At 45.1% G+C, this 16,071-nt stretch overlaps 1 protein-coding gene across 5 annotated transcripts in view; it reads left to right on the top strand.

The window, feature by feature from the left end:
• Positions 1–16,071, top strand: part of FOXK2 (forkhead box K2) — a 183,679-nt gene that overhangs the window by 150,908 nt on the left and 16,700 nt on the right. For 3 of the 5 annotated variants that reach the window (XM_033961707.1, XM_033961710.1, XM_033961709.1), the window contains one exon: positions 3,338–3,464. The exons of the other annotated variants lie outside the window; for them this stretch is intronic. In XM_033961707.1, the coding sequence (XP_033817598.1) occupies positions 3,338–3,464 (127 nt within the window). The remainder of the gene's footprint in view (positions 1–3,337; positions 3,465–16,071) is intronic. 5 annotated transcript variants of the gene reach the window in all.

The following is a 16,071-nucleotide window of genomic DNA, read 5'->3' as shown; positions in this document are numbered from 1 at the left end:
ATGGGCTTTTATTCCCGTTATTTTCTAGTCCCAAAGAAGATGGGGGATTTGCGACCCATTCTGGACCTCAACAAATTTCTAGTCAAAGAGAAGTTTCAGATGCTATCTGTACCAGCCTTATATTCCCTGATGGATCAGGGAGATTGGCTATGCTCTCTGGATCTCAAAAGAGGCTTACACTCATATCCCGATTTATCCAGCCTCTTGCAAATATCTTTGATTCAGGGTGGAGAATCTTCATCTATAATACAGAGTTCTTCCTTTTGGACTCGCCTCATCCCCCAGAGTCTTCACAAAATGTCTGGTGGTGGTGGCTGCAGCCCTCCATGCCCAGGGTCTTAAAGTTTTTCTATACCTGGACGACTGGCTTATCAAAGCCCCCTCTCAACAAGGGGTTATTGCAGTGACCCAACAAACTATTATGTTCCTCCAAAGTCTGGGGTTTGAAGTCAACTTTCCAAAATCCCAGCTCACCCCATCTCAGTCTCTCTAATTCATTGGGGCCACTCTAGACACTGTCCAGCTCAGAGCATTTCTACCTCTACCATGTCGGGATACCCTCATTCGCCTTTGCCATCAAGTGTCTCATCTCACATCAATTTCAGCAAGATAAATGATGGTTCTGCTCAGTCACATGGCTTCTACAGTTCATGTGATTCCTTTTGCCAGACTTCACCTTCGCATACCTCAATGGACCCTGGCATCTCAGTGGCAACAAGCTAACGACCCGCTTTCTCAACAAATTACAGTAACTCCTTCGTTGAAGCAGTCTCTCCACTGGTGGATGCTCTCTTCCAATCTTTCCAGAGGTTTGCTGTTCCACAATCTCCCTCATCAGAAGGTTCTTACAACAGATTCGTCAACCTATGCATGGGGAGCTCATCTCGACGGACTCCGTACCCAAGATCATTGGACTCCTGCGGACCGTCTTTGTCACATCAATCTATGGGAACTCAGAGCGATTTTCAATGCTCTCAAAGCTTTTCAACACCTTCTTCACGACAACGTATCCTTGTCTGTACAGACAACCAAGTTGCCATGTATTATGTCAAGAAACAGGGAGGTACGGGATCTCACTCTCTCTGTCAAGAAGCTCTGAAGCTGTGGGATTGGGCAATCCATCAGAACATCTTTCTCAGAGCTGCATATATTCAAGGTCAGCACGACTGTCTGGCGGACAAATTGAGTCGTCTTCTGCAACCTCACAAATGGATACTCAATTCCTCGCCTCTATGTCAGGTGTTTGCTCAATGGGGGACCCCTCAGATAGACCTCTTTGCGTCTCCCCTCAACAACAAGCGGTCTCAGTTCTGCTCTCGAATATACTCTCCCCTGCTTTTCTCCTGGATTGGATGGGTCATTTTCTCCATTCCCTCTGATTCTGAAGACTCTTGTTAAACTCAAGACAGAACATGCCACCATGATTCTGATAGCTCCTTGGTGGCCCAGACAACCGTGGTACTCCCTTCTACTTCAACTCAGCATCAGGGAGCCTCTGCTTCTACCAGTTTTTCCCTCTCTGCTTACTCAGAGTCAAGGATCCTTGCTACATCCCAACCTGCAGTCTCTACACTTAACAGCTTGGTACCTTTCAACCTAACAGACTATACAGTTATCTCAGTCTGTACAAGATATTTTGGTAGCTTCCAGAAAGCCGTCCACTCGGCAGTGTTACAGCCAGAAATGGACTAGATTTTCTGCTTGGCGTTCCACTCGCCATCTGGAGCCAATGTCTACCTCCTTGACTTCTGTTTTGGATTATTTACTTCACTTATCACAATCTGGTCTTCAGTCTACATCAATCAGAGTCCATCTCAGTGTGATTGCTGCTTTTCATCAGCCTCTTGATGGGAAACCTCTGTCTGCACATCCTGTGGTTTCCCTCTTTATGAAAGGAATTTTTAATGTTCATCCACCACTTAAACCACCCCCAGTGGTCTGGGATCTCAATGTTGTCTTGGCTCAACTGATGAAGCCTCCATTTGAACCAATTGATAAGGCTCATCTCAAGTATCTTACTTGGAAAGTCATTTTCCTGATTGCCCTCAACGTCTGTTCTAAGGGTCAGTGAGTTACAAGCTTTAGTTGCGGATCCACCTTTCACAGTTTTCCACCATGACAAAGTGGTCCTCCGTACTCATCCAAAAATCTTACCTAAAGTAGTTTCGGAATTTCACATCAATCAATCTATTGTTCTTCCAGTATTTTTTCCAAAGCCTCATTCTCACCCTGGAGAAGTGGTTCTTCATATTTTGGACTGCATATTTTGGCTTTCTACTTGCAACGCATTCAACCTCACAGAAAAGCCCCTCAACTTTTCATCCCCTTCAATCCAAATAAGTTGGGCCACCCTGTCTCAAAACGAACCATCTCCATCTAGATGGCTGATTGCATCTCTTTCTGCTATGTTCAGGCTGGTCTCCCTCTGCAGGGTCGAGTCACGGGCCACAGAGTTAGAGCTATGGTGGCGTCTGTAGCTTTCCTCAGATCAACTTCTGTTGAGGAAATCTGCAAGGCTGCCACTTGGTCCTCGGTTCATACATTCACCTCTCATTACTGTCTGGATACTTTCTCCAGAAGGGATGGCCATTTTGGCCAATCTGTTTTGCAAAATCTTTTTTCTTAACTTGACAACTCTCCCTCCATCCCATTATGCTTAGTTTGGAGGTCACCCACTGTTGAGAATATGCTGCCTGCTTGTCCTGGGATAAAGCACAGTTACTTACCTTAACAGTTGTTATCCAGGGACAGCAGGCAGATATTCTCACAACCCACCCTCCTCCCCTGGTTGGCTTCTTAGCTAGGTATCTGAACTGAGGTTCCTCACAGGAGACACGCGCCCTAACTCGGGCGGGAAGGCATTCGCACATGCGCAGTGCAGCACTCGGAAGCTCTTACAAAGATCTTCAAGCAAGTCTGCTTTCGAGGCTGTCCACTGGGGGGCTCTGTCGGTGATGTCACCCACTGTTGAGAATATCTGCCTGCTATCCCTGGATAACAACTGTTACGGTAAGTAACTGTGCTTTCTAGTAGATAGGTGTGTCATTCTGTCAGTTATTTACTCCACCTGCCTTCTGTCTCAACTGAAGAGTTTGAGTCAAAATAGAGATATTGTTGTCAGTCGCAACTTAATGGTATGCTATAACACATTGGGGAATGTTTGAGCTCCAAAAACGTTTCTGATTGGTATGTTTATTTTGATGTTTCGTTTGTTCAGTTAAGATGTTTAACATGTTTGTTGCACTTCTACCTGCTCTGAAAGAAGCATATTTCGGGGAGTCTCCCCGTACTCCTCCTTCTTATATATTTCTATATAAGGGTATCGCCTGTTTTGTAGCAGAGCCCTTGGTAGGAGGAGTAGTTGAAAACCTGGAGTGTATTCCTTCTGCACAGCTCACGAGCATGAGAAGAATACCCTACAGTTCAGAATTACACACCTATCTACTAGAAAAGATATTAGCAAGGTAAGAACCTAATCTCTTTTTGCAAATCTAGAAAATTGTTGGTTTTAGAACTTGTTACTCACATGAAAAGTTTTTTAGAACTTGTCGCTCACGTGAGAAAAAATTTTGTGTATCTGGACAATCCTAGAGTGTTAAGTTTCAGACATCTATGTAAAATTATGATATTGACACTATCTAGCAAATTTGTTAAATGTAGGTGCGGGGTTTTTTCTGACAGCTTCCGTTTTGTTTTGTGGCAACCAACTCAGTGGGAACCAATACTATCTTGATATATAGTATTCTCATCTAAAACTAATCTTATCTTTAATACTTGTCATCCTCTAAAACAGGCCTTTTCAATTCAGTCCTTGGAGCACACCAAATCCTATTGGATTTTCTGGATATCTACCTCGAATCTGCATGAGATAGATTGACATACACTTCTCCTTGGCATGCCAATCTATCTCAAGTGTATTCATGATGGATATTCTGAAAACCCAATGAGTGGGTTGAGAAGCTCTGCTCTAGAAGTAGCTGTGCTCAAGACAGTATCACAGATTTATGCATTAACAACTCATAACATTATAGCCATTCACTGCCCAACACTCATTTTGGTGCCTCAAATGTTAAGACCTGTTTCTGGGTATATTCGATATGCAGATTCCAAAAATGGCACCAGTTTTCTATCAGCTCTAGTTTATGAGATACAGTACATGTGCCATATGCCACTCTTCACTCTGCGTGCCCATTAAAATATCAGGTATTTTAATGTAGTGTTTAAATTAATATCTTTTAAGCCTGAAGGAAACATATTAAAAATTAAAAGAAAAGTGTACAACATGGAAAATGTTTTTATTTCATACCAAAAGCACAAGTTTATGATACAAACTTTCCAGTCATTCGACACACAAGAAGTTCGTTTTGTAAGACTTCTGAAAGTGGGATCTGCCAGGACAATCCCGCATAAAATTCCAACAATAGTCTGGCATCATGTGTGCATCCCATCTTCCTTGGTATCTGGCTTCCATTGTTTTTATGTCTTGGTGAAATCTTTCACTTTGCTCTTCGCTTAGTTTTTCTAAGGTTCTCTGGAAAGCGATCTAAGTGACTGTGCAGATAATGGACTTTAACACTCATGTTGAAATGAACGAGCATATCCTCTACTAATTTTATGTAGTTGTCTGTCTTCTTGTTGCTAATAATTTTTTTCACAATAAGAACAAATAAAGACCAGGCAAATGATTCAATGTCTTTCATTGATGCTATGAAATGTGGATCATTTATAAGTTGTCTGATCTGTGGACCATCAAAAATTCCTGCCTTCAGTTTTTCCATGGTAAGTCCAGGTAACATATGTGCTATGTATTCAATGCACGAACTGTCTTTATTCAAAGCCTTTACAAATTGTTTCATCAGGCCTAACTTTACATGTGGTGGCAGTATGAATCTATCTCGTTCTACCAAAGGTTCATTGATTATATTTTGTCCTCCAACCATCATATAGTCCCTTGGAGGCCAATCTTTTTTTGCCCAATGTTCATGTTTTCCTCTACTATCCCAAAGGATACTTTGTGTAATCACTTGTTGACCAAGAAGAAAATTAACCATCTTCAAGTCTACACACTTTGTACTCTTCTTTCATCCTGGTGGAGTGACCGATTGAAATAGAACTACATTTGTCGCCGTTATTTATACATTTCAGACTACGTTTTGAACTGAAAGATCTATTTTCTTCAGAAGGTTTCTGATATCATTGGAGAATACTAAATTGTTGTCTTCGGTAAAGAATGGCAGCAAGTCCTTTTCTCTCCGATAAAATGCAATTTTTGTTTCAGGCTGAAATACATTCTTTTCCTTTAGTCTGGAGGCAAGCAATTCAGAAGACTCCTTGGAAAAATTTAAGTGCCTGATCAGATCACTCAATTCATTCTGGTCAAAACATTCTATGTGAAGTTGTTTGGGAATCACTGTCACTGCCCCTACTTTATCAGACATGCAACACTCATCCTCTGAGAGCTGTAGTAGTTCATGGAAAGGTGAAACGGGTACATGATCCCAGTACAGAACAGGTCTCCAGGCTGAAAGTAGATCAGGGTAAGACCACTTTTCACCATTATTTCGATTGATGCCTATGATATTAACAATACAAAAATAAGTCATCAAATTGCTTTTTTCAGTTCCCTCCAAACCATTGGTACTCCAGATTTCAGGTAGCTTCTCTTTCCATTTGTCCACTGGCACAAATGCTCCATAAAAGTTTTGCATACAATATGAGGAGCCCATGGCTTATCTTGATCTCCAAGCTTGACACCAAAATAACCTCCTTATGCTCTTTTTACAAACTTAGAAATAGGATTCCTGTATGCTTTCAGTGTGTACTCCCCACAAATATAGCAAAATACTTTGGGATGATTCAAGCAGCTCCATCTTGAAGTAGCCATAACCTCTACGGTGTTCGATCTGCAAAAATGAAATGATATGAGTGAGAATATATGATCATAAATATTATACAGTTAAGTTACCTTTTACAATCCAATGTTTTGGATGTAAAACTACAGTTGGAAATATGTAAACACTCTCACTATATCTGCTAACTTGTATGCAAAAATACAAACCAGGTAATAGAAGACAAAGTTGGAAAAATCCATTATTATTTATATCTATGTGCAATTGTTTTAAACAGATCAGGTTGAGAAACCTTTGAAACAAATTTATGTAGTATAAGGAAACTATGTTTAATATCTAAAGTTTTTGCACATAATTATGTAATATAACAGAACAAAGGCGATTTTGTCATTTGAGCTTTACAGGTCGCGTCGGCGTCCGGGCTCCCCTTTAAGAAGAAGGGAGCCAACGGCGCCCAGCCGTTCGGCGCGCGACGAAGGCGAGCGGCAAAGGCGCTCGCCTTAGCGAGAGCGCCTTTGCGAAGGAGCCTTGCGAGGGAGCCAGAAACGCCAAGTAATACACTTTTCTCTTCTTTTCTCTTTTTCCCTTCTCTCTTTCTCTCTCTCTTACCCACAGCAGGAACACACCAGCACTTCACAAGAGCGATGGAGGACCCAGGATCCCAGAGGTACTTTCCGGTATACTGCACAGAGTGCAATATGTACGACTACCTCCCTTTGGGAAGGCGGGAGTACATATGCAGTCGGTGTCAGGAACTGGAAAGCCTGAGGACGGAGGTCGGCAGATTGAGGGTCAGGGTCCAGGAGCTAGAGGGACTGGAGGAACTGCGCACCACAGAGGAGACGAGCTGGTCTACCCAGAACACAGACGGAGCAGGCCCCATTGTGGACCAGGTGAGGGACCTCGAGAGATTCATTGAGGAGGCCTATAGGACGGTGGAGGAACGGGTTCAGCTGCAGCACAGACGGATGTCGGTAGACGAGACCCAGGATCCACAAGGCGAAACCGGGGAAGGACCTAGCGGAGGGACAACGCAAGAGGAGGAGACCACGACTCACCAGGACCCCGAGGGAGAGACACCATACTACACCGAGGACACAGACCTGAGGCAGAGGAGGTTGCTGAGGAAAGGGAAGTCTGCTATTGTGGTGGGAGACTCGATCTTGAGAGAGGTAGACAGTCACGTAGCTGGAGGAAGGGAGGACCGGCTAGTGACTTGTCTCCCAGGGGCCAAGACACGAGACATCACTGAAAGGATCGAGAGGATCCTGGACGGAGCTGAGACAGAGGAGACTGCTGTAATAATCCACGTCGGAACAAACGATGTGAGCCGGAGGAACTTCAGCATGGACGCACTGACTGACCAGTTCAGGGTCCTGGGACGAAAGCTGAAGCGGAGCACATGGAGGATAGCATTCTCGGAGATCCTGCCTGTACCGAGAGCAGATGCAAAGAGGCAGGCAGACCTCCAAGCTGTGAATGCATGGTTGAGGAGATGGTGCCAGGAGGAGGGCTTCAGCTTTGTGAGGAACTGGACGTCCTTCTGGGGAAAGAACAAGCTCTACCGGCGGGACGGCCTGCACCTGAGCACAGCGGGAACCAGACTACTGGCAACCAATTTGAGGAAGGAGATCGAGAGGGCTTTAAACTGAGGAGAGGGGGAAAGCCGACAGCTGATCTGATGTTGACGCTTCGGACAACAGTATCCAGAACAGATGCTGAACGGGCTGACTGCAGGGAGGAAACAGGGGGACCGGAAGATCTCCAAATCAGACAGCGAGGGAAACATCAGGAAATGGGAGCTTGCTGGGAGAAGACTAAGGGGCTTGTGGACACAGGGGGACTGGGTGGCATTAGGGCGAAAGCCGAGGGTAATATAGAGGCACCACAAGGCGAGGGGGATCAAACAGAGACTCAAGGGATGATAGCCCAGGAGGGGGCCGGTAGGGCTAGAAATCCCAGAGGAAAAGCGGGAAAGTGGGGTGGCAGGAATGTGGGGAAGCTGAAAGCTAAGAGGGTAAAGGCTGAGGGTAAAGCAGAAACACAGAGAGCGGGAAAACTGCCCGAAATCCAAGGGCAAGTGGCCCAAGTAAATGCAGAGTTGGGAGAAAAATGACGGGACCTGCGGTGCTTATACGCAAATGCAAGAAGCCTCACGGCCAAGATGGGTGAACTAGAAGTCATGGCAAATGGGGAGGACTTGGATATAATTGGAATTGTAGAAACCTGGTGGACAGAGGAAAATCAATGGGATGTAGCGCTGCCGGGGTACAAGCTCTATAGGAGGGACAGGACCCACAAAAAGGGGGGAGGCATAGCACTATATATAAAGGACTCTATCCACTCGGTCGGGATGGATATGGCAACGAAGGCAGAGGGGCTGGAGTCGATGTGGGTCAAATTACCGGGAAACAAGGGTGCGGGCATAAAACTGGGGCTGTACTATCGACCACCTGGTACACCAGAGGGAGTCGGACACGACTTGGAAGCGGAATTGAGACAGGAGTGCAGGACTGGAAATGTAACAGTGATGGGGGACTTCAACTACCCAGGGATAGACTGGAGTACGGGTCACTCCAACTGCAATAGGGAGATAGGATTTGTAGAAGCTGTGAAGGACTGCTTCATGGAGCAACTAGTCAAAGAACCGACGCGAGGGGGTACTACTCTTGACCTCATCCTAAACGGATTAGGGGGGCCTGCAAGAGGGGTAGAAGTGGGAGGACCACTAGGCAACAGTGATCACAACACGATCAGATTCACATTAGAAAGAGGGACACCCATAGTTAGGAGGACCGCAACAACTGCGCTGAACTTCAAGAAAGGGAATTACGTTGCTATGAGGGAAATGGTGGGGAGGAAGCTCAGAAACATCTTTAGGATGGAGACTGTGGGAAGCGCCTGGACCCTATTCAGGGACACCCTGCAAGAAGCACAGAGAATGTACGTCCCCAACTTCAGGAAAGGCTGCAAGAACAAGCGATCAAAGGACCCGGTTTGGATGTCAATAGAAGTTAAGAGGGCGATAAAGGACAAAAAAGTATCTTTCCGGAGATGGAAAAAGGACCCAACAGAGGAAAATCACCAGGCGCACAGGAAATGCCAAAAGGAATGCCACCGGGAGGTTAGAAAAGCAAAAGGGAAATACGAAGAGGGGCTGGCCAAGGAGGCGAAAAACTTCAAGGCATTCTTCGGTTACGTTAAGGGGAAGCGACCAGCGAGAGAGGAAGTAGGGCCGTTGGACGATGGGGACAGGAAGGGAGTGATTAAGGAGGATAAAGAGGTAGCTGAGAGGTTGAACACGTTCTTCTCGTCGGTTTTCACGAGCGAAGACAAATCTAATATACCAGACTCAGAGGAACTCATGAGTGGGGAACAGACTGAAAAATTAGAGCACATAGAGGTAAGTAGGGAGGATGTCCTCAAACAGATAGACAGGTTAAAATGCGGCAAATCACCGGGCCCGGACGGGATCCATCCAAGGGTTCTGAAGGAACTAAGACAGGAAATAGCGGGCACAATACAACATGTTTGCAACCTATCCTTGAAAACTGGTGAGGTGCCGGAGGACTGGAAATTGGCAAATGTCACACCCATCTTCAAGAAAGGATCGAGGGGTGACCCCGGGAACTACAGGCCGGTGAGCCTGACTTCAATTATAGGGAAGATTGTTGAAGCTATGATCAAGGACGGCATTTGCGAGCACATCGAGAGAAATGGCCTACTGAGAACAAGCCAGCACGGATTCTGTAAGGGAAGGTCGTGCCTAACGAACCTTCTGTACTTCTTTGAGGGAATAAGCAGTCGGGTGGACAATGGGGAGCCCATAGACATCATTTACCTCGACTTTCAAAAGGCTTTCGACAAGGTGCCACATGAAAGGCTACTTAAGAAGCTGTGGAACCACGGGGTGGGAGGGGATGTGCACAGATGGATCAAGCACTGGTTGTCGGGAAGACTGCAGAGGGTTGGAGTAAAGGGTCAATATTCTGACTGGCGGGGAGTCACGAGCGGTGTGCCACAGGGATCGGTGCTGGGGCCTTTACTCTTCAACATATTCATCAATGACCTGGAAAAGGAAGCAAAGTGCGAGGTTATAAAATTCGCAGACGATACCAAACTGTGCGGCAGAGTTACGACCAGGGAGGAGTGTGAGGACCTACAAAGGGACCTGGACAAGCTGGAAGACTGGGCAAACAAATGGCAAATGCGCTTCAACGTGGACAAATGCAAGGTCATGCATATAGGGAAAAAGAACCCGTTGTTCAGCTACAAATTAGGGGGGGTATTGTTGGGAGACAGCAGACTCAAGAGAGACTTGGGTGTGCTGGTGGATGCATCACTGAAGCCATCTGCACAGTGCGCAGCAGCCTCGAAAAAAGCCAACAGGATGCTGGGCATCATAAAGAAGGGCATAGCAACCAGAACACGGGAAGTCATCATGCCTTTGTATCGAGCGATGGTACGTCCACATCTGGAGTACTGCGTTCAGTATTGGTCGCCGCACCTCAGGAAGGACATGGCGGTACTTGAGAGAGTCCAAAGGAGAGCAACGAAATTGGTAAGAGGGCTGGAACACTGCTCATATGCCGAGAGGCTGGATAGGCTGGGGCTCTTCTCTCTGGAGAAAAGGAGGCTCAGGGGAGATATGATAGAGACTTTCAAGATCATGAGGGGCATAGAGAAGGTGGATAGGGACAGATTCTTTAGACTGAAGGGGACAGCAAATACGAGGGGACATTCTGAGAAACTGAAGGGAGATAGGTTCAAAACAAATGCAAGGAAGTTTTTTTTCACCCAAAGGGTAGTGGACACTTGGAATGCGCTACCGGAGGAAGTGATCAGACAGAATACGGTACAAGGATTCAAACAGGGATTGGATGGATTCCTGAGGGATAAAGGGATCGTGGGATACTGAGGGAGGAGCTGGGAGGTAACACAAGTATAGGAAGTAAATCAGGTAATGAGTATAAACTAACCTGGTCGTGCATGTGCAAGACCGGAGGGCTAGGACTTCGATAGGAAGGCAGGACTTAAATGGGAAACCAAGGTGGCAAGGGAGCCCCTTCTGATGATTCAGACAGGTCTTGACCTGTTTTGGGCCGCCGCGGGAGCGGACTGCTGGGCGGGATGGACCTGTGGTCTGACCCAGCGGAGGCACTGCTTATGTTCTTATGTTCTTATGCCAATGTGCATTATAGGAAAGGAAGTAGACAAATAGTTGTAAAACCAAGGTCATTATACATAAAAAAAAGTGGGCAATTTAAATACATAAATTTCCCATTCAAAGAAGAAAGCTTATGAAATCCCGATTCTACAGAAGAGATCTTTTAAATAGCAGTAAAAAATAAATAAATTTAACCATATCTAAGAAACTAGAGCTGATGCGGTCTATCCAATGCAATTTTCTGAATCAGAGCCCCAAATAACCTCAGGAACATGTTTAAACCCCCCCCCCCAAAAAAAAAAACAAACAAACAAGGTACCAAGAAATTTTTTTGTTGTTGGCCTGTGTTATGAACAAATAACTTCCAGACTTTAAGAACCTGTGGCAAGATTTCAGGCATAGCTAATATAAGGCCAAATGTACAGGGCCAGATTAAAGAAGTAACAGATTGTACCAGTAAATGTATCTTTTGTGTGTACTCTAATCAGTGTTCCCTCTAAGCGGGCGGGTGTTGTGAGCAAACTTTTTTCACCGTGAGCCAAAAATATCGGGCGCCAGCAAGTTATGAGCCAACTCGCCCGATTCTCCTCTCGCCGCCCTGCCATCTGCCGTACGCCTCTTCCGATCGTGCGCTGTGACGAGAAACGTGTGCGCTGCGATGTAATATTTTGTGCGCCAGCGCACGCCAGCGCAGCTTAGCGGGAACACTGGTTCAAATGGTTTTATTTATTTCCCCAAATTTATTTTTGTTATACGCATTGAAAATATTTGATATTGCGTTTAAATCAAAATCTCAATAAACTTGAAACGAGTGCCCGTGAGATTGTGGGAGGGTTAAATACTCAAAACTTAGAAGTTTTTGCTACGCCAGCTTTCTGGTATCTTTACATACAGTGGCGTACCTAGCATATGTAACATCCGGGGCCCATCATTTTTTGGCACCCCCCCCCCCATCTGTAAGAAAAACATGATTTTTAGTAACAAACCACACGTCACACATGAGTACCTAGGAAAAGGCAGCATCTTACATATTGCAGTGAGCAGTACATCAATACACCCATTGTAAAACTAAACAAGCCAGACCAGCACAGATCAATCCTACACCGTCAATCCTAACAGAAAACCATGTCTTTCGAACACACAGAACACAGAAAACACCTTCGCCTAGTAAGGAATATGTAATCACAAACTAACCCCTCCCTCTTTTACAAAACTGTAGTGTGGATTTTAGCTACGGAGGTAACAGCTCTGATGCTCATAAAATTCTGAGCATCAGAGCTGCTACCACCAAGGCTGGTGCTAAAAACGCTTCACAGTTTTGTAAAAGGGGGGATAAAATAAAAATACATAGACAAAGGTTAAATTGAACCAGCAAGAAGCTGGACTCTGCATACAATGCTTCACAGAAACAGTGACACATGTCTCCTAAAGCAATAAATAAATAGAAATTTTTTTCTACCTTTGTCTTCTGTGGTTTCTCCTTTCCTCATCTTCTTGTAACTCTCTTCCTTCCATCCACTGTCTGCCGTCTCTCTTCCCCTATATGGCATCTTCTCTCCTTCTATGCCCCTTCCAGAAACTGTATGCCTCCCCCTTCCATCTCTCCTTTCACCCCATTGGTCTGGCATCTCTCTCCTCGCCTTCCCTCTCCCACACCTCTCCTCATAGTCTGGTATCTCCCCTTCCCTGATTCTCTGGCATCTCTCTCCTTTCCTTTTCTTCCATCTTTCGCTCCCCCTCCATGCTCTCACATCTCCCCCTTCCTTTTCCCTTAGACTGGCATACCTTCCTCCTACGCTCCAAGCCCTGGCCTCTCCTTTAATTCCCTCCCTCATCTTCCTTCTCCCTCCAGCTGGGTACCGCAACACTCTTCCCTGCAGCTCTGCACTTCCCCACAATTGCCATGCTTCGGTTCCTCTTCTTCCTTCCTTCCTCCCCCCCCCCCCCGGGACCCTGCAGCACCATCAACTCTTACTCCCTCTAATGTCGGCCCTGCAGCTCCAGACTTCCTCGCACCTTCTCCCCTCCCCCTTTGGATCGCTATTATTTTAAATGTTATAGCCGCGGAGCTGTATCCATCAGTGGAGATGTCTAACCTCGGCCTGCCCCGGAACTCTTACTGCAACAGTGACTTCCTGTTCCTGCCTAGACGGGCGGCTGCTGCAGTAAGAGTTCCGGGGCAGGCCGAGGTTAGACATCTCCACTGATGGATACAGCTCCGCGGCTATAACATTTAAAATAATAGCGATCCAAAGGGGGAGGGGAGAAGGTGCGAGGAAGTCTGGAGCTGCAGGGCCGACATTAGAGGGAGTAAGAGTTGATGGTGCCGCAGGGTCCCGCGGGGGGGGGGGGGGGGGAGGAAGGAAGGAAGAAGAGGAACCGAAGCATGGCAATTGTGGGGAAGTGCAATCCCCCCAATGCGTCCCCTTACCTTACCGACGCGTGTGTGCGCTGTGAAGAGAAACTTTGCGCTGCGATGTAATATTTTGTGCGTGAGCGCAGGCCAACGCAGCTTAGCGGGAACACTGACTCTAATGCCATAATTTTTTACAAGAAATTTAGGTAAACTTCCTACTATACCCCCTTAATTTTTTTCTTCGTATTAGGACATTTCTAAGGTGTGGCTTTTTTTTCTGAATTTGTTTTGTCTTTTTTGGGGTTTAGGAGTTCCTGAATGGATCTGTTTTCAAACTTGCATTGTTTAATTTTGCTACAGCTAATTCTTTCAGTTATATATCTCTGACGAAAATTCTCCAGAGCCTTTATCAAGTGCAGGTGGTACAATAGAAGCACATTCTGTGGGGATACTCATAACTGGTGCTTGCAGTGTATTGTGCCCAGTCATAAACCCTCTCATTGTCACCTTTGTTCTCAAATGAATAAAAGATTTGGGGTTATGAAGAACAATTACATTACATTACATTAGGGATTTATATTCCGCCATTACCTTGCAGTTCAAGGCGGATTACAATTTTTATCAAGGAAGTATTACAACAAGATCTTACCAAAAAGAGATTTGGTCATTTTCAAGGAGAGTAAGAAATGAGTATAGTTATTTGTTTAGGGTAGTTGGCTTTAGTGAGAGGCGGTGTTTGATACTTGCGGTGTTATTTTTTTCCAGGGATTTCTTGAATAGTATGGTCTTTATTTCTTTTCTAAAAGTTTTGTAGTCTAGGGATGCTGTCAGTAGTTTGGCGATTTGGTTGTCTAGTTTGGCTGCTTGAGTGGCTAGTAGGCCATCATATAGTTTTTTCCATTTGATCTCTTTAATTGGGGGGTATGAGAATGGGGTGTGAGTTTTCCTTTGTCTGGTTGAGGTGTTGTGGATGATGAGGCAGTTGTTCAAGTAGAAAATGTTAGAAAATCCTCAATGCATCTAAACTGTCTAGTATCTGCTTCAGAGGAAGGGGCCAAGGGCTGCACCAGAAGATGAAGATGGATCAGCATTGAGTGTACATTGATCACACTCAACATCAAGTGTTGATAGAGCCCATGAAGACTGGGTATTAGCTGAGTCCTGTCCTAAGAAAGATTTGAAACGTTCAGTGCCAAGTTTCTCTAAGTTGGGTATCAATATCTTAGCCCTTTGGAGCACATTATCAAGAGCACATATATACCAACTATTATTATACCTTTTGAAATGATTTCACCTGGAGAACTGCTCATCATAATGTCAATGGGGCCATGGCAGCCTCCAGGGACATGAAATGAGGCCATCATTTGTGATCTTAGCATCAGCACACATTGAGGAAAATCTCAACAGGAAGACAGATGCTGGAATAGATAATTGCTGAATGTTTTCAGTAGTGTCGATGCCAATGCAGATGATCTTCAAGCTAATCCATGATATCTATGCCATTCCTATAGGAAATTCAGTACCAATACCTCAAACGGCCTCAGAATTGATATCTTCTGCAGTAGTATCCTCTTCCAGTACACTGGGAGAGAAAACATTCCCAGAATACATGAAAACATCTGTGTCTAGTTGCCTTCAACTGAAGTATGCCTCCACTGAAATGTTGAGGTCTAGGCAGGCTCAGACCCAGACCTCACCCATGGAGTGATTTGGTTGATTTTCTTTTCTTTTTTTTTCTGGGACTGAAATGGTGTTCTGACTATAAGCATCTGAGGAAGGGGACTCTGTGGGCTTACCTTCAGATCCAATACCTTACCATGAAAGGAGACAGACTTCTTTTAAGGTCTCTCCTTTATTGATTTATTTTATTCCAAACATCTTTATTGTACATGAAAATGAGAAACAATAGGAACCGGTGGTTCCAACAAGACAAAGAGAAAGAGAGAATCATACAACAATAGAAAAACCCCAACCCTTCAAGAGCTAGAGTGGTACCAGTACAAAGTAGTCTCATTACCTCTACTCGATATACAATAGCAAATGATTTAAAAAAAAAAAAATTAAAGAAGAGAGAAGCTTGATAAACCTAGTTACAAATTAAGTAAATAGCTACAGGCAGCTGGCGTTAGGAAATCTCAAAATGGTGACAAACATCTTGGAGGTGCCACCCTTCGTGAGACTCTCTGTTAGATACCATCTGGCACTCCACCTGCAAGAGCTGAATAATGGCAGCCTTCCAATGTTGCAAAGTCAAGGGCGATGCCTCCAACCAGCGCACCAATATAACCTTTTTTTCCCCAGTAAACGGCCTTGTGGAGGGAACAAAGGATTACCCCAAATCGGTAGCAAAACTGACGTGTCTGACGGAACCTGCAGCAGGCCACAAAACAGGCGCCAAGCCTTACAAAGCAACAATAAAGGGGGAAGGTCTGAATTCGGAGTAAAAAAAATTGCAGAGGGTCTGTGGAGCAAGCTACTAAAATATAGAGGTTGCAGCAACGATGTCTCCGCTGCTGTGAAGGAGAAATGCAAAATATCTCTAAACCAGTCATTTTGGTGGCGCATCTGGCAGGCCACAATGTATAGCTTCAAGTTCAATTCAGATCCATTCAAATCACAGACAAAGGAGGACTCCAGGGCAAAAAATAATGGATATTCTCCAGTTCCTTGATTTTCCACACTCAAGAAGGTTATAACAG

Source organism: Geotrypetes seraphini, chromosome 10, assembly GCF_902459505.1.
Source record: "Geotrypetes seraphini chromosome 10, aGeoSer1.1, whole genome shotgun sequence".
NCBI lineage: Eukaryota > Metazoa > Chordata > Amphibia > Gymnophiona > Dermophiidae > Geotrypetes > Geotrypetes seraphini.
Note: the sequence above shows the minus strand (reverse complement) of the source record. Positions and strands in the feature narration are given on the sequence as shown.